The sequence below is a fragment of the Acipenser ruthenus genome, chromosome 5 (assembly GCF_902713425.1).
Source record: "Acipenser ruthenus chromosome 5, fAciRut3.2 maternal haplotype, whole genome shotgun sequence".
NCBI classification, from domain to species: Eukaryota; Metazoa; Chordata; class Actinopteri; order Acipenseriformes; family Acipenseridae; genus Acipenser; species Acipenser ruthenus.
This window is the reverse complement of record NC_081193.1, coordinates 73731931-73759178: the sequence shown is the minus strand read 5'-3', so window position 1 is coordinate 73759178 and position 27248 is coordinate 73731931. Positions and strand designations below refer to the sequence as shown.

The following is a 27248-nucleotide window of genomic DNA, read 5'->3' as shown; positions in this document are numbered from 1 at the left end:
AGTACATTATCAGCCCTTCAGTTTGAACCAAAACAATATGTGAATGATGGAATGAATACATCAATTTAAACAATCATAAAAAGTATAACAAAATATTTGGCTGAAAATATTTAAATGTATTTTCGTCAGGGATACTTGTAAATTAACAGAAATTGGTAGAGAACGATTCCAGAGTAACAGATAATGGGAGAAATAACTATCATAGGCACAGAACACCACCGCAGAGCATGTTGTATACCTGTTTGTCTATGTGATAATGTCCAAACTGAAAAGTTAAAAAGAAAAATTGTTAAAATGTGTGAAATACAATACAATTGGAAACTACATTGTGTTTCTGAAAGGGGAATCCACCCACTAATCACATACGTAATCAAACTGTTCCCACACATAGCCCTATTGTCTACGCCTCCTTGTCATTTCTTTCTTTGGTGTTCCTTACCTGGCATTATGAATTCGAATCACGATAGTTCCCACATCTCCGCCGTTGGCAGTCCTATGTTTTCAGTTACAGGACCTAGCAAGAGGACTTCTACTAGGCCTGCACCTTGTCAGAAATCATCCTTCAAAAACTATCAAGCTTGGACAATTCCGCCCCTCCTGAAAGCTTTATTTATCAGGAACATCACTCCAGAATTCACAAAGGTAGGAATGTAAATTTAATCTCAGCGTGAAATGCATGACATCAAGTTCAGGACTGCGACCCCTCACTCATGCAAAAAAGTAACTTCCAGATTTGTTTCATCTTAGCTCTTAGACACAGTCTGTGACGCATTTCCAACGCGCCGTTGGGTACGCATCAATGCCATGTGTGTAGCCGAATGCGAGAGCAATCACGCACAACAGGATCACAGGAAAAATAAATTAAATTGTTTCATCATCATTATCGTATAACAGATCACAACATAACATTCATACTTTACAAGTCAGTCTTTCCAAACGCCGTATTTGTACTTCCATGTTTTGCATTTTTAGTACATCGTTTCAGCTCAGGCTGTATCAAACTTATCACGCCGGTCACTCTCCTTCCATTCTACCTCAGAGCACCGGATATGGAACCACACAATTTGCAGGATGCTTTACACATGGATGTAGAAGCAGCCCTTAATTTCATTCCCCTTGAAGCTTGTGCTGAATCCACGAGGTGTCCTGCTGCAGATCATATAGACCTCAAATTCAATCTCAGTTACATATTCGTACATTTAAAGCATGTAAAATATCACACAAATTGTATTTGCCCTTTTCTGCTCCCTCTAGCTACCTAGCAAGGTCCTGCTGCAGTTCAAGGGTTGTTTAATTAAGGGAAGGAGGAACACATTGCTTGCACAAATTCTGTTTTCTGTCCCCACGCTTCCATACTGAGATATCTGGTCTCCAGACCCCGATCTGCATCTCCGGACCTGCTGTTTCTAACTGCACAGAACCTGCAAGACTCCACGATCTCCAAAGCCGGCCTTTCTTCATCAAACTATTCATGCCATTCCTTCAGGATTGGAGCTGCAACCACAGCTGCTCAACAAACATTCCTGCGCATGTCATCAAAAGCTGGGTTGGTGGTCTTCAAAAATATCCCTCCCTACCATACGGCACTACTTATCAGGATTACAATTTCACTTTTGTTTAATCAGAGTTCTTTTTCCTCCTCTAACCTCCACTGCTTCAAACGGCATCCAACGATCTGATCCCAGTTGTCCATCCCCCAAACTGCCGATTGCAAAAGAAATCCTGAATTCCCTCGTCAACATTCTTCGCTTCGGCTTCTTCACCCCATACAAAGACGCCCTCCCGAAAGCTATGTTCATCTCTGCATACTGCTGATTCCTCGGAATCACTTCCCGGACCCAGGCTTTCGATCCCTCTTCCGACCTCTGCATCAGAGATCTCCATCTTCATTCTCAGGTCATCTACCTGTCGATGTGCCTGGGCGCCAGCTCATCTGAAGCCCTCTTCCTCACCCCAGCAGGATCAGTTGTTTCCAGGAATTGGTTCTGCGACCATCTATGCGCATCTCTCCTACACACTCCTATTTCCTGATAATTACTCCGGACATTCCTTCAGGATTGGTGCCGACACTTCAGCTGCTTCAAGGAACATTTCGCCACAGCAGATCAAGACAAACTTTACATCTTTACAAACAGATCTTTAAGATTTCCTCCTTTCGCCTTTCGGTGAGTAGGGTTTTTTTCCATACCTGAGTGCTTGGCAGTTTGATTCTACAAGGTGAAGGAGTTTGAGGTGGGCCTGTCCCGGGGGAAAGTGGAATTGCTCCGCTTGTCCTGCCCACTGGCAAGATATGTTATTATTTGTATTTGCATATTTTTTTCTTTTTAGGTAGTTTGGCCAGAAATAAAGGGCCGGCTGTCATGCTCCAGTGGACAGGCCTGGATCAAACAAATGTTTTCATTCTTAAGGCGGGTGTGTATTTTGGGGGACGGTGGGCCTGAGGCGGCTATCGAGCTCCAGTGATCAGACACCGAATGAATGAATCAATAAGTTACAAAGACTCCTCTTTATATATTTTACAAAATATCTTTATCATAATTGTGAGCTGTGCAATTATTTTGTATTACAAGGTAGGCTACCCGGCCTCTTCCTTTTGGGGGTAGGTGGCCCATAGGGCCACACATCTACCCGCTGGCAAGATATGTTTTCATTTTTATTTGCAAGTTTTTTTTCTTTAGTAGGTAGTTCGGCCAGCATAAGAGGCGGCCTTGTACCTTTGGGGGAAGGTGGCCCAGAGTGCCACTTGTCCTGCCCGTTGGCATTAGTTATCATTCATCAATATACATTTACATCATAGTTCAGCGGCTATCGAGCTCCAATGGACAAGGCCATGGGTCAAATTATATTACATTTCATTACGGATATGGTTATCTGTTAAATCCAATAAAGAATTGTTCATTTCAAATCTTGTGGATATCTCCTTTCTGAATATATTAAAGAAAATAATCTAACTCTCTATAGCTGTATTTCTTTCATCAATAAGAGTTTTACAAAGTATGTACAGCTTAAAATGCTGCCTAAATTCAAAACAACTCAGAAAGTTGAAATGAACCATGGGCCCTGTTCAGTAAAAGATAAGAATGTCTGGAAACTGAGAATTAAATGTTTTTTGTGGCACAGCTATCTTTGCACGTACCAAAAAGGAAAACAAACAGAACTGTGACAAAGATCATTTCTGTTTTTTTTGTCTGTTTTCGCAGTTTGAGCACAGCATAATTATCAGTTTGATTATGTACTTCTTCAAAGCAGGTGCTATAAGTATAGCAGTACCATCATTGAAATGTAATCTCAGCCTAAGCCTCTGGTGACACATTTTTGTTTGCCGGCACAACATAAAATTGTATTTCTTAACTTAATGAAGGATTTAAATGAATTAATGAAAATCAGTTTTGTTCCCTTTAAGAATAAATATTTGTTCCGAAATATAGGTCTTGGACTTATCGGTACATTCTCTTTATTTTTTTATTAAATTGAGTCCTATGTGCTGTACAGAGCAATTACATTGAGAAAGTTTCTCTGTCCCATTTTCTCTGAAGAAAGGAACATCAGAGAAACACTTTTTTTATTGCACAGAAGTCCATAACAGCAAACAATTTAAAAAACAAGCAGAAGAGATGACTTACCTTATCATTTAAAGTGCTTTGTTCACATTATAGTTCCTGTTCTTAATTTAAAAATAGCTACTGCACATTGCATGTGAATTATGCATTGCTACTGAAGATATCATTGGCACACTTAATTATTAATTATTGTATTAAATAATAATAATAAAAAAAACATTTACAAAATAAACTTTACATAAAGGAACTCTTTGGTTTTACAAAAATGCCTAGAAAATTCAGAAAACGATAAGGCATTTACTGTACTGTTTATTTTGTTTTTTTGTTTACATTTGTTTCAAAATGAATTATTGAAGCCTGAGTATAACTAAACATAGGTGGACATCTGTTAAGACAACAGTTTCTTTCAATGCCACTGAATGTTAAAAACACTTGCCAAAACACTCCTTTAGTTTTTAGGTTTTGGATGTTACCACTTGGCCGAGTGTTTTCTTTACAAAGATATATATATATATATATATATATATATACAGACATGCTCAAATTTGTTGGTACCCCTCCACAAAAAACGAAGAATGCACAGTTTTCTCTGAAATAACTTGAAACTGACAAAAGTAATTGGCATCCACCATTGTTTATTCCATATTTAATAGAAATCAGACTTTGCTTTTGATTTTTTATTCAACATAATATTGTAAATAATAAAACAAATGAAAATGGCATGGACAAAAATGATGGGACCGCTAACCTAATATTTTGTTGCACAACCTTTAGAGGCAATCACTGCAATCAAATGTTTTCTGTAGCTCTCAATGAGACTTCTGCACTTGTTAACAGGTAGTTTGGCCCACTCTTCCTGAGCAAACTGCTCCAGCTGTCTCAGGTTTGATGGGTGCCTTCTCCAGACTGCAAGTTTCAGCTCTTTCCATAGATGTTCGATAGGATTCAGATCAGGACTCATAGAAGGCCACTTCAGAATAGTCCAATGTTTTGTTCTTATCCATTCTTGGGTGCTTTTAGCTGTGTGTTTTGGGTCATTATCCTGTTGGAGGACCCATGACCTGCGACTGAGACAGAGCTTTCTGACACTGGGCAGTACATTTCGCTCCAGAATGCCTTGATAGTCTTGAGATTTCATTGTGCCCTGAAAAGATTCAAGGCACCCTGTGCCAGGTGCAGCAAAGCAGCCCCAAAACATAACCGATCCTCCTCCATCTTTCACTGTAGGTATGGTGTTCTTTTCTTTGAAAGCTTCATTTTTTCGTCTGTGAACATAGAGCTGATGTGACTTGCCAAAAAGCTCCAGTTTTGACTCATCTGTCCAAAGGACATTCTCCCAGAAGGATTGTGACTTGTCAATATGCATTTTAGCAAATTCCAGTCTGGCTTTTTTATGTTTTTCTTTCAAAAGTGGAGTCCTCCTGGGTCTTCTTCCATGGAGCCCACTTTCGCTCAAAAAGCGACGGATGGTGCGATCAGAAACTGACGTACCTTCACCTTGGAGTTCAGCTTGTATCTCTTTGGCAGTTATCCTTGGTTCTTTTTCTACCATTCGCACTATCCTTCTGTTCAATCTGGGGTCGATTTTCCTCTTGCGGCCGCGCCCAGGGAGGTTGGCTACAGTTCCATGGACCTTAAACTTCTTAATAATATTTACAACTGTTGTCACAGGAACATCAAGCTGCTTGGAGATGGTCTTGTAGCCTTTACCTTTACCATGCTTGTCTATTATTTTCTTTCTGATCTCCTCAGACAACTCTCTCCTTTGCTTTCTCTGGTCCATGTTCAGTGTGGTGCACACAATGATACCAAACAGCACAGTGACTACTTTTCTCCATTTAAATAGGCTGAATGACTGATTACAAGATTGGAGACATGTGTGATACTAATTAAAGAAACTAATTAGTTTGAAATATCACTATAATCCAATTATTTATTATCTTTTCTAAGGGGTACCAACAAATGTGTCCAGGCCATTTTAGAATATCTCTGTAGAATAAGCAATAATTCATCGCTTTTCACAGCTTCTTTGCTTTATTCTATGACATACCAAAGGCATGCAAGTATACATGATAAAATAGCTTTTAATTTCATCACTTTTCAGGAGGAATGAAGCATTATTTCAGTGAGCTGTAAGGGTACCAACAAATTTGAGCACATCTGTATATATATATATATACAGTGCCTTGCGAAAGTATTCGGCCCCCTTGAACTTTGCGACCTTTTGCCACATTTCAGGTTTCAAACATAAAGATATGAAACTGTAATTTTTTGTGAAGAATCAACAACAAGTGGGACACAATCATGAAGTGGAACAAAATTTATTGGATATTTCAAACTTTTTTAACAAATAAAAAACTGAAAAATTGGGCGTGCAAAATTATTCAGCCCCTTTACTTTCAGTGCAGCAAACTCTCTCCAGAAGTTCAGTGAGGATCTCTGAATGATCCAATGTTGACCTAAATGACTAATGATGATAAATAGAATCCACCTGTGTGTAATCAAGTCTCCGTATAAATGCACCTGCACTGTGATAGTCTCAGAGGTCCGTTTAAAGCGCAGAGAGCATCATGAAGAACAAGGAACACACCAGGCAGGTCCGAGATACTGTTGTGGAGAAGTTTAAAGCCGGATTTGGATACAAAAAGATTTCCCAAGCTTTAAACATCCCAAGGAGCACTGTGCAAGCGATAATATTGAAGTGGAAGGAGTATCAGACCACTGCAAATCTACCAAGACCTGGCCGTCCCTCTAAACTTTCAGCTCATACAAGGAGAAGACTGATCAGAGATGCAGCCAAGAGGCCCATGATCACTCTGGATGAACTGCAGAGATCTACAGCTGAGGTGGGAGACTCTGTCCATAGGACAACAATCAGTCGTATACTGCACAAATCTGGCCTTTATGGAAGAGTGGCAAGAAGAAAGCCATTTCTTAAAGATATCCATAAAAAGTGTTGTTTACAGTTTGCCACAAGCCACCTGGGAGACACACCAAACATGTGGAAGAAGGTGCTCTGGTCAGATGAAACCAAAATCGAACTTTTTGGCAACAATGCAAAACGTTATGTTTGGCGTAAAAGCAACACAGCTCATCACCCTGAACACACCATCCCCACTGTCAAACATGGTGGTGGCAGCATCATGGTTTGGGCCTGCTTTTCTTCAGCAGGGACAGGGAAGATGGTTAAAATTGATGGGAAGATGGATGGAGCCAAATACAGGACCATTCTGGAAGAAAACCTGATGGAGTCTGCAAAAGACCTGAGACTGGGACGGAGATTTGTCTTCCAACAAGACAATGATCCAAAACATAAAGCAAAATCTACAATGGAATGGTTCACAAATAAACATATCCAGGTGTTAGAATGGCCAAGTCAAAGTCCAGACCTGAATCCAATCGAGAATCTGTGGAAAGAACTGAAAACTGCTGTTCACAAATGCTCTCCATCCAACCTCACTGAGCTCGAGCTGTTTTGCAAGGAGGAATGGGCAAAAATTTCAGTCTCTCGATGTGCAAAACTGATAGAGACATACCCCAAGCGACTTACAGCTGTAATCGCAGCAAAAGGTGGCGCTACAAAGTATTAACTTAAGGGGGCTGAATAATTTTGCACGGCCAATTTTTCAGTTTTTTATTTGTTAAAAAAGTTTGAAATATCCAATAAATTTCGTTCCACTTCATGATTGTGTCCCACTTGTTGTTGATTCTTCACAAAAAATTACAGTTTCATATCTTTATGTTTGAAGCCTGAAATGTGGCAAAAGGTCGCAAAGTTCAAGGGGGCCGAATACTTTCGCAAGGCACTGTATATATATATATATATATATATATATATATATATATATAGATATATAGATAGATAGATAGATAGATAGATAGATAGATAGATAGATAGATACTGTATATATATATCACCAATGGTTAATGGTATACGACTACTAATACTACTACTAATATGTAACAAACATAAGTATTATTTATAACTATAAAAATTATAACAATTATTATTTATTTCTTAGCAGACACCCTTATCCAGGGCGACTTACAATTGTTACAATATATATATTTTTACATACAATTACCCATTGTGGAGCAATGGGTAAAGTACCTTGCTCAAGGGTACAGCAGCAGTGTCACCCACCTGGGATTGAACCAATGACCCTCCGGTCAAGAGACCAGAGCCCTAACCACACACTCCACATGTGTACTTACAATTAGTAAATACACATTCTTTATCGGGCATTTTAAATATGTATTGATGTCAGTGTGGTTTGAACAAACCAGTAGCAACAATGATAAACTTTACCATTGTGAAAACGTGGGCTGCAATTTATGGGCCTATCTAGAGTTTCTATAATGTCGCATTCCAAACAGTCAATAAATGTCACTGTTTGGAATGCAATCAAATAAATCGTTCTAATGTGAATCATTTGTTTTAGAAATGTTCTGAAACGTATATTAATTTTACGTATATTCTAGACGTATAGTATATTAATTATTAACCTATAATAACCACAAGTGTTGAAAACATTGTTTTCTAACTTTATTTTTAGTCAAACGGTTTTGGTAATTAGTGGTTATTGTAAAACCCACCTGCTATCAATAATGTAAAACCTTGCATTCTTTGCATTCAGGATATAGTTCTACACATACATACAGCATCTGGCTGCAAAATCAGATGCACAGGAACTCAATCAGAACAGAATTGTGGGTGACAGTCTAGACTCTATTGGGATGAATAGAGCATGTACATATTGTGCACTTCAAAATGCAGAACATTATATTTCAAAATAAGGTTTTACAATGTTTGTTTTTAATTAGGTGATATTTAAAGCACTTAATATTTCAAAAGGACAGAAGGAACTCGATCATGGAAAAATCCATGTTGAAACACGCTATGCGATAGACAACATTTTAAGAAACCCATGTCAACAAATGCAACACATTACATTTTATAACCAAATAATTTCCATGAAGGGTAAACTACTTTTGTTAAATGCTGTGGGTTTTTTTAAGTGTCTTTATGAAGATTAATTACTGATTACTGTATGGAGATTAGTTTTAAAAACATCGCAGTGCGTTAATTGCCTGTAAATAATAGGTGTTAGGTTATTTTTCTTCGCAAAACACATACAAGCCGTGGTATTGATTCATCTGAAGTTATTTCTTATTTGTTTTTTTGTTTTTTTTTGGTTGTGTTATTTTTATTTATGTATTTATTTATTTATTTATTTTGTATCTAAAGCAAAGTCGTTATTTTAAAAATGCGAAAATACAACTTTTCTTGGGGATTTTCTCCTTCCAAAAAAAAAAAAAAAGTTTCCAAAAAGTATTCGGCATCCCGGTGAATGCGTGATCCACACGTTATAAATACTGTAACATCGGGGTACATAGTATCATTAGACAGTTCTTACCATTAGATCTTCTAACAATATTTTCCAGGAAAGTGTTTTGAGGGGCCACGAGTCCTCTCCTTCCCCCAGCCATCCTGTCTTGTCATTCAGTCCGGTGTGTATGGACACGGTTCAGGGTTTTGGGGTGCTAATACAATCCACTGGACTATCTTCCACGTCTGTTGTCTTCATGGTATTCGCTCCGAGTGTTACAATCTGGCTCTTCTCATGCCGCCCGTCTCTGTCTCCAGCACTGCTCCCTCTGTTGACCAAGGGTGGTATCAAACCAGCAGGAAAAGCAGTAATAGTAATAGAAAAATCAATCTCAGTGTTTCCATGCTGGGAAACTCTGGGACCCCTTGGATCTTTTTCATAAAGCAACATCGCCATCTGCTGGTCTTATAAACACAACAAAAAAAAGTAATTTAGTATTTTACAACAGTAGCATGTTCTCAACACACAGCGTTAAGGTAATTCTTTAAACGTTAAAACAATGAAGGTGAAAATTATTTGCAGATATACGGCTCAATATATGATTTCGACTAGTTTATGTCAGGCCATGCTTACTTAAAGTGTATTGGTTTAATATATTTATAATACATATTAGAGAAGTTGAAAGCATTTTATATTTCAGAAACCATGAAACCACCCTGAGAGATTCTGATGCACTGATGCACAGAATCACAAGCAATGAGATTATTTATTTATTTATTTATTTATTTATTTATTTATTTGATTTGATTTGATTTTATTTAGGTACATTATTTGGCTTTAGGATTTGTGTTAACATACTCTAGTACAGTGATTTAGTAACATGACAATAATGTTTGATGCTTAATCGACCAAATATGAGTTACTGTAAATAAACTAATTTTAATCTTTAGTATTTGTGTTATAAAGGGATTAACACAAGTAAGAGAGGTGGAAAATGAGTAAGCTTTGTGTTTAACATCTCATTATATGTATTCAGGCTTTGCATTTTATTGCAAAGAATAAAGCGAGTACAATAAATTATAGAGCAGAAATTACAGAAAAAAAAACAACTCGCTGTGGATGGAAGATATGTGTACCACTGCACTGGGGGCGTCTGAGCAGCTGAGATATGTCTGTTTTATAACACCCCCTGGTATAAGCTTGTAATTCACGGAGGTGTAATAAATCTGCAGCAGCAGTTGTTGATGATGCATAGCTCAACCCCAAGTCTCTGTAAGTCGCTTTGGAAAAAAGCGTCTTCTGAATGACTCATTAATAATAATAATAATAATAATAATAATAATAATAATAATAATAATAATAATAATAATAATAAACCAGAGACTGCACAAACTGCTCCTATAGTAAATATTTGGATACTGCAATACGGGTAATTTCACATATAAACCGTAGTCACTGAACCAGCACTTTTAATACGTACGTAAATGTCCCAACTTCTGATCTGTGGTCGTTGCTGATTATTTTTATTTTCTTATTTTTATTTATTTTATTATTTTATTTTTTTGGAAATAGATCCTTCATAACATATCTGCCGTGCGCATAATTACTTTATTATTTGTACAGATATATATATATATATATATATATATATATATATATATATATATATATATATATATATATAACACTACTGAGTCGTACGTAAGCTTCATAAATTAGTAGGTAGCCTCAGAAGCAAAAGAAACATGGGCCACTAAACTCTACTGGTGCTCATATATATATATATATATATATATATATATATATATATATATATATATATATATATATATACGTTATGAACAAAAAACGAATAGCATGCACTGCTAAACACGAAACTACACTTCAATTCAATCAGCTTCTGTTGCCAGTACAGCTCCAGCCCCTACAGTCGCAGCTCAGCTTTGCTGTGACCAGCAAGCAAATGACAGTTCCTTCCGCCGAAGAAAATAGTTTACAAATGCCAAGTCATTTGTTTGCGGACAAAAAAGTACACGTTATTTAAATTGACAAGACAGTTGTAATAATTAGCAAAATATATATTTATTAATGATAATAATAATAATAATAATAATAATAATGAGGCATGTCCCTGTTTTGAAGTTAATACAATTTAAATAAATATATAGGTGGATGAATACCTGAAATTACATTAGCACAGTGACACTGCTGCGCAGAAAGGGGAGTTGTTTGGGGGAAAATAGCTCAGAAACATAGTCGAATGCTGTTGGTTGTATAATTTTACTTTATTTAATAAATAAATAAATACAGTATTTAGCAATGCCGGGAATGATGGAAAAGGGATCAGAGTACCTTGGGAAAGGACGGTCTAACGGAACTAAAAGCCCATCAAACGCCTCAAATGGACATTTTTCAGAGGAGAGTGGCAGCGACGACGAGCACGGTGATAGCCTCGAACACTAATAATATTTCAAATCTTTCATATTGTCATTTCTGTTTTGAAATATGTTGGAACTTATTTTTTTATATTATTTTTGTAGACGTTGGAATGCGAGTGGGATCGGAATATCAAGCCAGTATTCCTGAATTTGAACCTGGTAATAATTGTAATGTATATCTGACGTTTATACTGTGAATGTGATAGCCTCGGTATGGCTGGCAAGCTGTATTGTAAACACAAAATCTTATGCTTTTTCATTTAATTTGTAATACTGACGTTGGTTGAAAATGTTTTCTTGGTTGAAATTTGCAACTAAACCATGCAGATCGAGTAACTGGTAACGTTAGTACCGTAGTTCTTGTTGTTTATGATTAAAATGTACCGGATATGGCCAAGTATAGGCCTATCCTTTAATTATAAGAACCAGGATAATGTGTGTACTAGAAAATAAAAGTAGAGTTGTCACAGACATATTTAGACAATATTGTCCTTTTCAAATACACAAGTATTGCACGATTAACACAAATTAGCATAGTCCCGCCTCCTAAAAAGCTTTAACAATCACATAATGTTAAATGAAAAACAAGTTTGCGTACTGTGTGCGGTGCACAACATATAACGTGTTTTTTTTTATTTTGTTTTTTTTTATAAAAGATCTGTTGGTAGATTCAATTCAAGATAAGCTCTGAATAATACAATTGACTATACGTGTACGTGATATCTTACGCTTACAGATTTCAGCAGGCGTTTGACAGCTGACTTTAGTATTTAAGAAGGCGTTCCCTTAAATTGAGTGAAATACAGCAGGTACTATATATATATAGTTCAGGTACAGGTTTATGTTTAGGATGAATCATTGTACTAATGCCGATATTTATTCATGCTGTACAAATCTGAGCAATAAGTAATCAGACTAATTGACATATTGACTCAAAAATATTGAATGCATAAAGCAATTGTACATAAACTACATTCTTTATTTTGCATTTTTAGGTGCTACAAAATACACAGATAAAGACAGTGGGGGAATGTTGGTATGGTCTCCAGATCATCTTATTCTTGATACAAAATGTAAGTATCATTAGCATCATTTCATTATGACCCTAGCTGAAAATACTGAAAGCTTTGTGCCCTCTGCATGTATCACTTGGTCATGTACTGAGCATTAAAAAAATAAAACAGTATGCACTAACCGCTGTAGAGAGGGAGTTTTGTTTCAAGATATCCTAAAAAAGGAATGATGTTATAAAAAAAAAGTATAAAAAAAACAACTGCTATGAAAAAATTATACAAAAAGGTCTAAGTCAAACAATGCACAATAGGGGCTAAAATACCCCTCTAATTTTTAATGTAACAGGCACTACTCTTAAAAAAATTATGTACTTGCCTTAAAATTATGTACTTGACTTGGCCATTTTTATCTTCATAGTATTCTCTGAAATCATCCCCATACTTTCCAGACCCTGGGTACTCCCTGTTTCTTATTACTTATCCTACAATAATATATCCTGTGTGCTTCTCTGTTGTGTTTCTGTGTAGATTAATTAACATGATCTATTCCAGAATAAGATTTTTCAGGTAGAAACAGTATAAATCTTTATGTACTATTTATTTCGGGAACAAACAAACAACATTTATTTGTCATCCTTTGTTTTGTAGTTAATTCACTGGGGTAAAGTAAGGCCTACACAACGTATTCTTTACTCCTGGGATAAGTTTTTACTTTTAACATGTTACATAGTGTAATGTCTTGCTGTAAAATAAAGGCACACACACACACAGGGGCACGTATGAGTGGATGGAATGCATCCGCTTGGATGAAAGGCAGATTAAATAAATCCTGGTACCCTGTACAGGCGTCAAAATAAGTCCCAGTACGGCGTACCGGTGAGTATCAACAGAATTTCACCCCTGAGTATGGTACTAACAGGAATGGAAATTAACTGGCAATCGGATTTAAGTTACCAATTGAAGAATCCCAAATCCTCTATGTATTCTGCATATGTGTATTTGACATGTAAACTCTGTACATTTGTTTTCTAAATCAAAACAATCAATTACAAAAAGATCGATTTCTTTGTGCATAAACCTAGTACATGTCTAGTTACTTTTTGTCCACAATGTGCACTGCCTAATTTTACTACTACTATGTACAGTTCCATTATTTATTTATTTTTGCAGTGGATGAATATATTGCGATAGCAAAAGAAAAGCATGGATACAATGTTGAACAGGTTTGTATTTTGGTCTTCATCTTTTTGTTCTAATATTTGTTTTCTTTTTTCTGTAGAAAACTTATCGTAAATTAACTAAATGTAATTAACTACACGTCTTCTGTTTTATTATTATTATTATTATTATTATTATTATTATTATTATTATTATTATTATTATTATTTATTTCTTAGCAGACCACTGATAGTCTGTGCTATTGTTAACCAACACGATTTAATTCTTAGTACTAAAGTTTACTTGGTAATATTTTGTTCAACTTGCAACTCTTATTGGCTTTAGTGCAGTTCATTGACCTGTCAAATTGTCAGTACTCTGGAGGTACTCTCAATGTATGTGTCTTGGTTTGAATTATTTGTTGTCTATTATTAGGCTCTGGGCATGTTATTTTGGCACAAGCACAACATTGAAAAGTCACTTGCTGATCTCCCAAACTTCACCCCTTTTCCTGATGAGTGGACAGTGGAGGATAAAGTTCTGTTTGAGCAAGCCTTCAGTTTTCATGGGAAAAGTTTCCACAGGATTCAACAAATGGTAACTTGCCTTCAAAAGCTACATACCTTATGGGTGCAGTTATTCAGTATGATTTAATGGTACAATTCAGTCATACAATATATTGGCACAGGTCTCCTTTTTTCTTTTCTTTTTTTTTGTCATATACAGAGTTGAATTGCTGGAACCTGGTCTTAAGAATTAAACCACCCTTTCACTGCAAAGGTTTGTTTTTTCCAGTTATCACATTTCACTACATGACTGTATTGTGCCATTAAATAAAACTTGGTAACTTGTTCTTGTAGCTTATGGTACCAAAAATATTGTAGATGAAAATGTCTTGGATTAAATATGACATACTAGTCTTTATTTCTTTCTTCCTTTCACTGCTAACTGTAATGTAATTTACAGCTACCAGATAAAACCATTTCAAGTTTGGTAAAATATTACTACTCTTGGAAAAAAACAAGATCCAGGACAAGTCTGATGGACCGTCAGGCCAGAAAACTAGCAAACAGAAATAATCAAGAAGAAAGGTAATTGGAACATGGAGTTCTAATATTGTTATTTTGGTAATCTTGCAGATATTAAATGTAATGTGATAAGTCCAGCCCTACCTTCATAGAAAGCACATGTATTTGCTGTAGAAAATAATCTGATGTATTTTGGTCTGATGTTCCAATCTATACTTGTTATTTTTCATACTGGAGAAAATTATTATAATTTATAATGAAAATAAATTGTTTTGCAAAATGTGATGATCAAAGTTAATGAAGAGCAGTCCCATGTAGCTAGATACTTGGATGGTTAAAGTTAATTTAGGTATTTAAAAATATATATATATTTGATAAAACATACATTTCTTTTTCTATAGAAGCCATTTTTCAGTTATGTTTGGTTTGGCATTTTAGTGACGAGGAGATGGAAGAGGGAAATCCAAATGAGGGAAATGATAGTGATTATGACCCAAGTAAAGAAACTAAAAAAGAGGTAATGTGTCTTGTTTACATTTCAAGTACCTTGTTGAGACTCAAACTAAATCCCAAGAAATATATGATTGTTTGTTGGTAGTTGGGCTTCCAGGTTTACTAATATTTGTAAATGTGAACACTTACTGCGGTAAACTAAACTGTACTGTTTACATTTAGACACATTCACAAAGAAGCATGCTCTAGAGACCAACTCCTAAATAAACTCCAGTAACAACAAAGCAAATTAATAATTTACTGAATGGATTTAAGGGCTGATATCTGTGAGTTTCTTTTAAACCCTCAGTTAATGGCTAATAGTACGATGTTTACATGTTTAAACTTGACATCCCTTATTGATAGAACAATTACAGTTTTACAGGTTAACATTATGTGTTTTATAATATGAAGTGTGACAGGATAGCGTCACAACCAAGGCTTATGAATGGCAGGAAGCAGACCCAAAGACAGAAAGCTACAGTTTTATTATTTCTTAGCTATTGTGCTATTTTATTAACTAGTACAAAACAACAGGAACAAACAAAAAGATTTGAACAAACACAAATCAAAAGCCCAACACCTAAGCAGAGCTGTCACGGTGTTGTGCCCATTCCGTTCCCTAAACTAACCCAACAAACAAAGACTGTGGTTCCCTTTATATAGCATGTGGCTGGGGCTTGATTAATAATCAATTATTCAATCAGGACCCAGCCACATTCCACACATGTATCTGGCAGGGACGGTATACACCCCATTCCAGCCAAACTTAAATAATTAATCTTTGTCAAAGAAAACAAAAACACCTTTCTTTACACATTCAGGGCTTCCGCCCTGCCACAGGGAGTTATGTGTGTTACTTACATGTCTTAATTGTATTACTTTTGTATGTTTTTTTTAGAGTCATTCTGAACAGCCTGTCCAGAACAGTAAGATTGGGTTGGGTCGAAGGGAGCACCAGAATCTGATGCATCGCCACCATTCGCAGCGTTCCAAGTGCCGCCCTCCCAAAGGCATGTACCTAACTCAGGAGGATGTGGTAGCCGTTTCCTGTAGTCCCAGTGCAGCAAACACTGTTCTTAGACAACTGGACATGGAGCTAGTTTCATTAAAACGACAGGTACCTGTATCAGCATTTTATCATCTAGAAAGCTTAAGAAGTTGTCTTTCACTTTACTCTTATGTTGTGTAGCTTCTGCATTTAGTCTGGATCACTTTTTAATGAGATGAATTGTGTGCAGTCTCACTTGGGTCTATTTTAATGATTAAACCAATTAATTTTAGGGTTGCAGTATTAAAATCTGCCACAGTTTAGATCAGGGGTCTCCACACCTGGTCCTGGAGGGCCGGTGTCGTGGTTTTTGTTACAACTGTACCCTAAATTATTTACTTGGACCAATTAAGTGATTATTAGAAGCTTAATTGGTCCAATTGATTAAATTTAGTGTACAGTTAGACATCGCAATTTTCCCTTTCCGGTCCAATGTCGAACCCTGTCCAACATCATCAAAAAGACGCAAAAAACAGGTCTAGTCGTTTTTTCTCCGGAAAAAGCCGAGAAAACCATTCAATGGCCGAGTGAGACCGATAGGAGCCGAGATAAGCCGAAAAAAAATGGCGTATCTCATGAATACTGATAGACCCGACACCACATAGATAACACGGACATAAACAAACAAGATAGCTGCTTCCGCATCCAGCGCTCAAAGAACATCACAGACATTTGCAGAGCTTTTTTTAGATGTTATAGTAATAAAATATTTATAGTAGTAAAATTTTTGTACTGATAAAGTACATCTTGAACCTACTTATTAACATCATTCAATTCAACACATTTAAGGAAATCATGAGAAATCATGCCACACATTAGACATGACTTGTATTATCTCTATATGATTTTAGACCTATTAGAATTATATAGATATAGAGGTTTTAATGAGGAGTATTTCATTTTTTTCTTAAAGGTCCAAAATGCTAAGCAAGTTAATGGTGTTCTGAAACAGAAGATGGACACAGGTATAGATGACTACAGACTGCCTGAGGTAAATTCTAATACTGTAGAAAGCGAATGTTGAATGCCTTCATACAGTAGTAGAAAAATATCTAAATAAAAAGTGGAAGCATGTTAGCTTGATTCGCTATTGCTTGAAAAAAGTGTTACATCTTGGACTTTAGACCATAGCATTGAACTGAACAGAGGCCACCGATTGACAGCTTGTCAGTGGGGACTGAGAGAACCTCATTGTTTAAGTAGGAGTCAGGATTTATACTGTTACCTTCCAAGCAGATTTCAGGGTTATGTTTTTTGTTTAAGGGTTTATAAAGAGTATAACTTTATCACTATATTTTTCTTGTAGTGTAACCAGAAAATAAATGCCAGATGGACTACAGATGAACAGCTTCTTGCAGTACAAGGTAGCTATAGACATTTCAGCAGCATTGTTTTTAACAGGGTAATGTAAGCCCACTGTGAACTGTGAATATTGAACTGTGAATATTGTAGAGAGGGCACTTTTCTTTTTTCATTTTACCTAATCAGCAATCCATTGATCCATGTAATTGTATAGATTTTTCAGATAGCCATTACAGTAAGTGGCAGTGGTTTTAAGGCATATTCTGTGAGGGAGGGCACTGGCTGATGGCGAGTTACAGTTGATGTAGATAGGTAAACATAGAAGGCCTTTCATTATTTATTTATAAACTCTCATACCGTTTTTTCTTATTTCCAGTTGCTTTGTTTATGTGTACTCAAAACAAAACTAAAATCTCCCTTTTAAAGACAACCACTTCTTTGTCCATAGGTGTCCGGAAGTATGGGAAAGACTTCCAAGCTATTGCCGAAGTTATCGGTAATAAGACCGTAGGTCAGGTAAAAAACTTCTTTGTAAACTACCGTCGTCGATTTAACTTGGAGGAGGTGCTGCAGGAGTGGGAGGCAGAACAGGGAACTCAGGCCCCCAACGTTGACACTGCTACCTCAGGGGAGGAGGGGAAGAACACTTTCAACACCCCGTCAGGGAAAAGTACCGACGAAGAGGAGGAGGAGGAGGAGGAGGAGGTGGTGGAATTTTCTACTTGCCTTTCACTAACAGACAGTAGATAACATAGAGCAGAGATAAGATGGACGGTATAACTTAAAAAGAAGACCACAACCCTGGTGTTTGAAATGCCATCTCAAAGGACAGTTGAGTTGGGGGTAGTAGGTGGGATATGTAAACATGTACAATTATTGTAGAAACATAACTTAAGTGAATCTGGCAGAAAGTGAGTTCCATTTGCTGTAAAGACATTTATTATATTTTCTAACAATGAACTTACAAGGTGGTAACTGGTGTTGACATTGATGATGTCAGTGCAGTTGTAGCAGATGTCAGTTCTTACGTTAATATGCATTAGTACAGTGTATGTATATATATAAATTAGTGCTGGGACAAATCAGACAAATATTTTTTACCATGTATTTGGGTACAAAAATCAGATTTTCGTATTCGCTAGAAATTACAAAAATACCTTGCACTTATTTACCACCTCACCAGAAGTTGCGCGAATGGCAAAAATGGCAAATGAAAAAGAGCTCTGTGTGATATGTGAGATTAATATATAAAAAAAACACAGGATCAACACAGCAGCTCTTGAGCCTCTACTTAAAAGTTTTAGACCGCAAAAAGTAAACAAACCCATAGTGGTCTCTATGGAAGGCCACCTGGGTCAAAAACGCGTTGTGCTGCTTGGAGCGAGTCAGAATCTCAGGACAGAAAAAAGGCAAGCACATAATTCTGAAGTGCCTCGCTTAAATAGTGCCCAACTTGCTTGTTGCGACTTTATGTGGAATGTAATAAACAAGAACCAAAACGGTGAGTTTTTCCCCTTCACTTTACAACACAATTTCCATGTTTGTTTTATTTGAAGTGTTTAAAGTTAAATTTCAGTTTTCGTTTGCTTGTTCAGCTACAAAAAGACACAAGTAAACCTCATGTTAATACTTTATGAAAACGTGTCGATGGCCACTGTTTACTGTGAAGAAACGGAAATGGCAAGAAATGAAAAAAAAGTAAAAAAATAAATAAAATGCAGCATCAACTTTGTCCTATTTATTTCGGGAATAAACAAAACAACGTTTAACTTGAACTGCTATTTGGCAGCCTTTGTTTTGTAGTTAATTCACTGGGGTAAAGTAAGTCCTACACAACTTATTCTTTACTCCTGGGATATTTTTCTTCTTTAACATGTTACATATTGTAAGGTATTGCTGTAAAATAAAGGCACACACACAGGGGTCACCCCCCGGTCCCTGCTGCTATGCTGTCTCTGCCTGTGTTCTAAGCAATATAATGGCTTTTCTTATTTTTTGAAAACGAACGAATATCCGAACGAATATTTTAATTTTGAGCGAATATCCAAACACGAAAATCCTGTGTTCGTCCCAGCACTTATATATATGCATTTTTTTTTCTTCATATTTTGGTTTTGACTTTTCATTGTTATTTTTTATTTGTAAACCTTTTTTTAATCCAGGAAGTCAAATTGAGAATGTTATGTCTCTACCTCCTAAATGTATTTTTTTAAATACAAATCAAAATGTATTTTTTACCTACAGGCTTTGGTGATGCCATCTTCTGGTCGTTCTCCTCCAGCCCAAGTGTCTTCTGCCTCAGCTCCTGTAACACCTACAGCTTCATTCAACCAACCACCACCCCTTCTCCGGCCATCTATCCCAGCTGCCCCAGCTCTCCACCGGCAGCCTCCCCCATTGCAGCAGCAGGCTCGCTTCCTTCAACCAAGGCCTACCCTCAACCAGCCACCACCTCCGCTCATCAGGCCAGCCAATCAGATGCCACCCCGTCTGAACCCAAGGCCAGTCGTACCAGCTGTCAGCGGACAGCAGCCACCAACACTGATTGGAATCCAAGCAGAAACACAGTCCTCTCTGCACTGAATACATTGCAGTTACAATTTTTTTTTCTTTGTATTTTTTTGGTATTTTTTTTTTTTAAAGAGACTAGAACTTTTGCAGATGAAGTTGCATACAGTGTCTCTTCTGAGTTTGTTATCTGAATAGCCAATTTTGGTAAAAAGATAAGTGAACTTTTTAGAAAAGGTTCATGTTATCAATAGATTTGTCATCATCTTTTCCTGTCACCAACGCACTTATTTGGAGTAAATGTTATCATTAGATAAATACAAATAAGTATAAGTAACTTTCTTTTATTCAAATGCTACACTAATCTGTTAAGTTAGTGATATAAATTAGAACAGGCCTATTGTAGAAATATTTGTATTTATTGCATTTACAAATTTAGCCAAACTGGACAACCAAAAGTTTTTTTTTTATTTTACTCCATGTAATCTGCAACAACGAAGACACTACAAAGTTGATATGGTTTATCTAACAGCATTAGTGAGACATGCGTTTTGTATGGAATAATTTTATGCCATGGGCATAAGTGATGTACGCTGGATTTCTTTTGGTATTGCTTGGTTAATTACTGTATCAAATATGTTGTTTTCTCTACTACAGAACTAATCATTATCAGTCTTGTGTATATAAGCAGTTATTTATTTTTCTACTTGGTGCTATTGACTCCTGACAAATTTCGCATTTATGCGAGGAATAATTAACACCATACAAGTGCACTTAATTCCACAAAAGTATTTTAAAGAGTAACAGCTGAACATATTTCTCTGGTTGCTCTTATAAAACTGGAAAAGAAATACAAGTCATTGATTTGTCATTGTCATTGAAGTATTTAAGAGAGAACAAATGTGTCTATTTTTTTAAAAGGTAAAATGCTGTCATTTTACATTCCCTTTGTAACTATATTGTATGTACCCAATGAGCATTAATCATGTGTGTAGAATGAGAGGGGCTTGTTTTTTGTATTGTTGTTTTACTTTGACTGTTTTAGTTTGTGTGCAGATTCAGTTTTGAATAGTTCAGGAATGTGAGGTAGAGAGTTTATTGGCTCTGTCAAGCTATTTTCCTATCTTCAGCGAAGAATTTTAAAAGAACAATCTGGTGATCAATTACCCGTCATTGAGTAAAAGTCATTTTTCACAATGTTTTAATCATTGGTTTAGACGCTGCAGGATTTTATACATAAAGCAGCTGAATTCAGGGAACTTAATCAATTTAATGACCATGCGCAAATTAATAAAATGGTTTTTTTTTTGTTTGGTTTTTTTTTAACAACAAAATAGAATTAAAATCATGAGGGTTATTATTAGCAACTACATCCAGTTTGGTTTTGTGCTCCAGTGACCTTTGTGCTTTAAACACTGCATGAATTTAAAAAAGACCCCTATGAATTGTGTGTGCTAGTATGAACAAAGAAAATAATTAAGATGAGAGTTTTGGCAGTGGCTTTGTAATCTGTACATTTCAAATGTTTCCTTGCTTTTGGACGTGATTTTGTCCTATAGGGTAGGAATTGTTTTAGGCAATCTGTTGTCTCGCTGTTGTCCCATTGTTCTAACGTTTAGCATGTTACAAGGTATGGATAAATAGTAATTCTAACAACTTTAGCAGCAGTTTAAAAAATATATAGTTTTACCAAATAACAAAGTAACTTCAACTGTGCTAAAGAAAACAGATGGGTTTTTTTAGCATGTTATGTAGTGTTAGATATGAGGTATCTTAACTAATGTATTATTCTTGTTTACATTCACTTTGTATCATTTTCAGTTTTAGTCATCAAATCCTTGTGACTTAAAGCTTTAAAGAACCATTGTGGCCTCAATGTAAAAAAATATATCTGGTACACCATTGTAAAGTTGTCTTTATGCAGGACTGCCCCTAGTGGTTGCAAGAAATACTACACTGATATATTTATTGCAGCCAGAGGGCAGTGTGGCATAAAGGTTAATAGTCACTATCGTGAAACAGTTCCAGCATGATTCTGAAAGCTCCGTTTAAGGTCGCAGCGGTGCTTTGAGTCTTAAAAAGTCAAAGGATGAGTTGACTTGAAACAGAAAATGATCCAAAGTGAATATAACCCACAAGAAAAATAAATTAGTTAAGATATCTGAAATTTCACATCCATACAAAGGTGCTCTTTAACAATAAATATTTGAAAACGATAATAATAGTTTTACTGTGTGGCACATTTTACAATTCTCTATAACAGCAACAGGTTTCAAATGAAGCTCATGATATTCTTACCGGCCCATCATGCATACCTCAGATGTGGTGTTTTAACAAGGGGGCAATTGTATGGTATGTACAAAATGTTGGATTTTTAAACTGCACGGCTGATTCACATACCACAACTGGAATATATATATATATATATATATATATATATATATATATATATATATATATATATATACACATACATACATACTTCATGAAAGTGAAAAATGCACAGATTTTGAAGGGAAAGCAGTTAAAAAAAACACAGCTTTGGCTTGAGCAGCACAAAAATAATGGTACTAATCTGCTGACTCTCTCCAAGTATATGTCGTAACTTGCAGGAAATGCATTCTACAAACCCACTGTACAGCAGAAAGACGCTTAAGAAATGGGGAGGAAATCATGTGGGGTGGGGGTTGTGCTTATTTAGTAAGCCACAGGAAGTGTGAGAACCATGTACTTGCTTTTAAATTAGCATTCCATCTTCTGTGCATGCTTTTTACTTTATTTTCTTTCAATGTTTGACCTATTGCAAGTCATTTGTGATGGGAAGAGCTTTATTTTTTCATGCACATCAAGGGCTATTTTTTTACTTTATACACATGAAAAAGGGGATTGACCTACCCTTTCTTAACATTTTGTCATGAACCTTTATATAGTACATGCTGACAAGAAGGGCTTTTAAGGCTCCATGTCCTCAGTGTCTTCAAAACTGCTAAAACTTCTATTGAGATCCTAATAATATTTTTTTTTTATCATGCTTGGATAAAAATAATTCCAAGTTTAGTTTTAATGCTTTCTATATTTTTTTGTCTTTTAAAGTTTTGTTTTTTTTCTTTTAAAGAACATTGTGCTTGGTTATTTTATTCATTTGTCTATATAATTTGCTATTTGTTGTGTTTCAAAGACCAAATGATTTCAAAGAAACATGCTTCAGGTGTATGTTTTCAGTTTTAACTTATTTTTATCACTTTGCCATTAGTATAAATATGTGTGTCATATCTTAAATACTGTTTCTATCAATATTCTTATATCTGATAGTACAAATTGTAGGGCACTGAAACCTTTTTCCTAACTTAGTGATATTTACTAACAAGACAGTATTTAGAAAATAACTTTAGCTCTTTTGTTTTAGGTGACCACAGCAGGTTATTCTGTTGTACTAGTCAATTGACGGTTTCCATCGTTCACATTTGGTAAAACTAGCCTTTCATTTCACAATGGAACCTCTTTTCTCATTTTCCTTTCCAAAAGCGTGTTCCAATGATGGATGGTTATGAAACATTTGACTAGTGCAGCGTGGCTGGAATATTTAGTCTGTGTTGTGCCCTAATGTAATCATTTGGTATTGTTAGTATAAATCCTGTGTAGAAAACTTAACATGAGTTGAACATGAATTTAAGCTATGCTACATAATGGTTATGTCCTTAGGTAAAGAGACTGCTAACTCACTTGGATACATTAGACTTTCTACTACTGTGTAACTCAGTTTAAAGTGCTACTTTAAAGACCTGTCTGTACTGTATGTAGAAAATAGCGCACACATTTTAAAAACCTCAGCATATGTACTTACAATATCTGTTTGTACATAATGGAAGTTTTTTTTCCATTTATTGTTATGTACTTTGCTAGGTGTAAAGCATTAAAAGTACCTAATATGTAATGGTATCTTTGTGCATGTATACACTGTCAGTTTATTGCTAATTGATTGTTCAATCATGACATGCTTGTTGTAACAAAGCATTAAAGTTCAGAAGTAGTCTTGGTGCTGCTGCTTTTTATTTAATTAATTTTCTTTCCACAGCTTAATGCATATTCCTCTGTGTACTGAAGTATCAGTTTCATGATGGGCTTTTTCACAACCTCCCTATTATGTTATACTGTGGAAAATGAAGTGAAAAAATACTTTTACCCAAAAAATAAAATGTTTCAGTAGGCAACCGGACGGCTTCCTTTAAATGATAAATAGGGGGAAAGAATAGTTTAGAACATTTTCCATATAAAGACTTGGGAGAATGTGCAACACAAGTATGCTGTAACTAGCTACGAGGACACAGGTGCTCATGTACACATTCTGGTGAAGTATATAAAGACTCCTTAATTTTCTGTGTTGGTTTGCCATGTAAAATATTTTGAGGTTGAATAGTAAAGTTCAAGCAGTCAAAACAGCGTTGTAAAAAAGCATTGAGCACACTGCACGCACACATCCAATGAGAGTGTTCATATTTCGGCGTCGAGCAGTAACACATTCGATATGCTCAGCATATTGAGTTTAGTTTAGTTGCAGTGCCATACGTGCATTTTTTTAAAACGATGAGGCTGTGTGGTCCAGTGGTTAAAGAAAGGGGCTTCCACCTAGGAAATCTATTCCGACTCAGACACTTGCTTTCCTCCTCGAGCTCAATCTTTTGGATCATACGTGAAAACTAAGGTCCTAGTGTAGCTAAAACAAAAATCAGAGGTACTTTGGAAACATGCTGTTTTACATACGTGTAGGCAAGTCTGTATACATATCTTAACGTACTGTATATCTGGGTTTTTTTTTTTTTTTATAGGAGGGCGGCTTTGTGATTTAGGTAAGAAAAAGAAGGGGAAGCCAGAACAGAAGGTATTTTCTCACACTTATAACTTAAACAAAAATACTGGGCATGAGGAGCCATTTTGCTTTAATTACATGACCATACTGTAACGGCAGGTGCAGGCGGACCAGCTTTGTCGCAACTGTTAACTTACACCATGCGGCAGGGTGCTCGGACGTGGTGCTGGATCAGGCTGTCTACATGGGGGTCACCAGGTGCTGTTCATGTGAACCTCAATGCAGCTGTACAGGACTCTGGGAGAGGAACGTGATATTCTATTACATTGTTGTTAGTTAAAGGTCAGTGGGTGCTGATTGGTCGATGCCTCTCATACTTGTAACTTTGTGTCTGGGTCTGAGGGGGGATAAAATAGGTTGCATCAGGTGTGTTGATTCAGAGAGTGGAGAATCATGTGCTATGAGCTGTGTTACTTGCTGTGAACCTAAAGAGAAATAAAGAGCCTGCCAGTTACTGACCTGTGCTCGTGTTGTCAAGACTGCTTTTTATTCTGATAGCAATTTCATCCAGTGCTACATGGGTGATGAGAAGTGGGATGGATCGAACACTGTGGAAAGTAAAGAAGGAGCTGGTGGCAGGTGTTACCTGAGCCGACACACCGCCACTGTCCGGGTGGAGATCGGTAGCAACAGAGGGCATCTCCCAAGACTGGCTGCGAGAGTGTGGAGCAGAGTCAGAGCGGGCTCTGCAGAGCGAGAGACCAGCGGTGAGCAGCAAGACCCACGTGGTCAGCAGAAAACAAGTGGGAGGTCAAAAGAACAGCCAGGCGGAATAAAGATCCCAGGATTCAATGACACCAGCAGCTGGGAAGCCTTCGCGGTGCAGCTGGAGACACTGGCCAAGCTGCATGGCTAGAGCGAGGCAGAGAAGGCTAGCCAACTGAGTGGGGTGCTGAGGGTTGATGCACAGCTAGTCCTGTTAAACCTTCCCCCCGACAGCCTGGGAGAATACACGGCTCTTAAGCAAGGCTCTCGCGTGCCACTTCGGGAGCCTGGTCAATCCAGAGGGGCTCCATTTGAGGCTGCAACATCGTTTGCGGTGGCCGAAGGAGAGCCTGGACAGTTTTGCATTGGAGCTGAAGAGGGAGAGTCGGCAGGCATACGCAGAGTCTTCACCCGCCGAACAAGAACAAGCAGGCTACAATTCATAGAGGCACTCGTGACCGGAGAGCTACACAAACACCTGTGACTACAACGCCCTCAGACCCTGCAGGCTGCACTGCGATTGGAGGAGGAGTGGGAGGAGGTGACGACAGAGAAGGAATCAACAAGGAGCCGCCCACAGTGTGACAAGCCCAGCTCAGTGAAGGGGATCCCGACAGTGGCGCGCCTACACCCTCCTGGCTCCTTGAAGTCATTCCCTTGTGCAGACGCTTACCACCAGTGGCTGCCAGCGCTCCAGGTCTTGGGTCCAGCTCTGCAGGAACTCTGACCAGCATGGTCACCTACAGGCGAAATGCCCAGCAGCAGCCTTCCCGCCTCGGGTCCCCAGGCCGACTCTGGGTCTGCATAGATGGGGGACTGCAGACCTGGCTACATCGCACCCCAGAAACAGCTGACAGCGGAGCAGCACACCGCATCCAGACACTGCAACCAGGATGGGTCCAGCAATACAGCTGGAGGAGTGGAGGCCAGCTCCTCCCAGAAGTAGCTGAGCTGACAGTCGTGGGGAGGACGACTGGGGGACTTTTGCCAGATCCCCGTGTCGATCAAAGGGGTCCCCTGCACTACGCTGGTGGACACTGGGTTGAGTGCAACACTGGTGAGGCCCGATATCTATCAGCAAACCACCGGGAGTCAGCAGCACCGCTTGGAGCCCACCACCATGCAGCTTTGCACAGTGACTGGGGGGCTGTTGTCGATGAGAGGGAAGCGGGCATTTAAAGTCCAGTTCGGGAGCCTTACTGTGAGTCACAAGGTCTGAGCTGCAGCAGTCCAGGACCCTTGTATCCTGGGGTTGGACTTTCTCTGGCAGACTGGCAGCCTGCCGGACCTACAGAATCGGGTTCTTCAGTTTCAGGGAAGCCCGAGCCTTACACTGACTATCCCGGGGTGGTGCAGTCAGGACTGTGAGCCCAGCGTTCAGCATGCTACCGGCCGCTGCTTACAGAAGGGCCTGGTCCCTGCGGTGGGCAAACCGGGAGAATCAGCAAAACCCCCAGGGCGATCCCGCAGAGGCCAGTGAGCTTGACCACCAGCTTTTCCAGCTAACGGTCAGCCCGACCTCAGCTAGCGACTCATCTGCCTGCAAGTCCAGACTTGCCTGACACCAGACCCGATTTCTTAAAGGTACTCAGCGATTACGCCCTCCCAGGAGGACTGTTCGCCCCAAATGGAGCCTTAATATTGTACTGGAGGCTCTCACTAAGGCCCAGTTTTGAGCCCATACACTCCATAGAGTTGAAGTACCTGTCTATGAAGACAGCCTTCCTCGTTGCTATCACCTCCGCTAAGCGGGTCAGTGAGCTGTGCACAGCTCCTGCATGCGTATTTGGGAGGAT

The 27248-nt window shown here is 37.7% G+C and overlaps 2 protein-coding genes across 6 annotated transcripts in view; one reads left to right on the top strand and one right to left on the bottom strand.

The window, feature by feature from the left end:
• Positions 1–9143, bottom strand: part of LOC117402475 (potassium voltage-gated channel subfamily H member 1-like) — a 110125-nt gene extending 100982 nt beyond the window's left edge. For 2 of the 4 annotated variants that reach the window (XM_034003660.3, XM_034003661.3), the window contains exons 1-2: positions 8978–9143; positions 239–265 (exon numbers count right to left, since the gene is read on the bottom strand). In XM_034003660.3, the coding sequence (XP_033859551.1) occupies positions 239–265; positions 8978–9050 (100 nt within the window). In that variant the 5' untranslated portion in view covers positions 9051–9143. The remainder of the gene's footprint in view (positions 1–238; positions 266–8977) is intronic. The other 2 variants (XM_034003663.3, XM_034003662.3) reach the window with 1 other exon arrangement.
• Positions 9144–11097: 1954 nt separating this feature from the next.
• Positions 11098–23918, top strand: LOC117403261 (REST corepressor 3-like). 2 transcript variants are annotated; one of them, XM_034005280.3, is made up of 12 exons: positions 11098–11333; positions 11431–11487; positions 12324–12401; positions 13512–13564; positions 13935–14096; positions 14466–14590; positions 14966–15044; positions 15921–16139; positions 16984–17061; positions 17377–17434; positions 17821–17888; positions 19617–23918. In XM_034005280.3, the coding sequence occupies exons 1-12, from the start codon at positions 11210–11212 to the stop codon at positions 19953–19955; spliced, it is 1440 nt and encodes a 479-aa protein (XP_033861171.1). In that variant the 5' UTR covers positions 11098–11209; the 3' UTR covers positions 19956–23918. The 2 variants fall into 2 exon arrangements, with proteins under 2 accessions (XP_033861171.1, XP_058880482.1); XM_059024499.1 differs by having other exon boundaries at positions 17821–18080.
• Positions 23919–27248: the final 3330 nt, after the last annotated feature.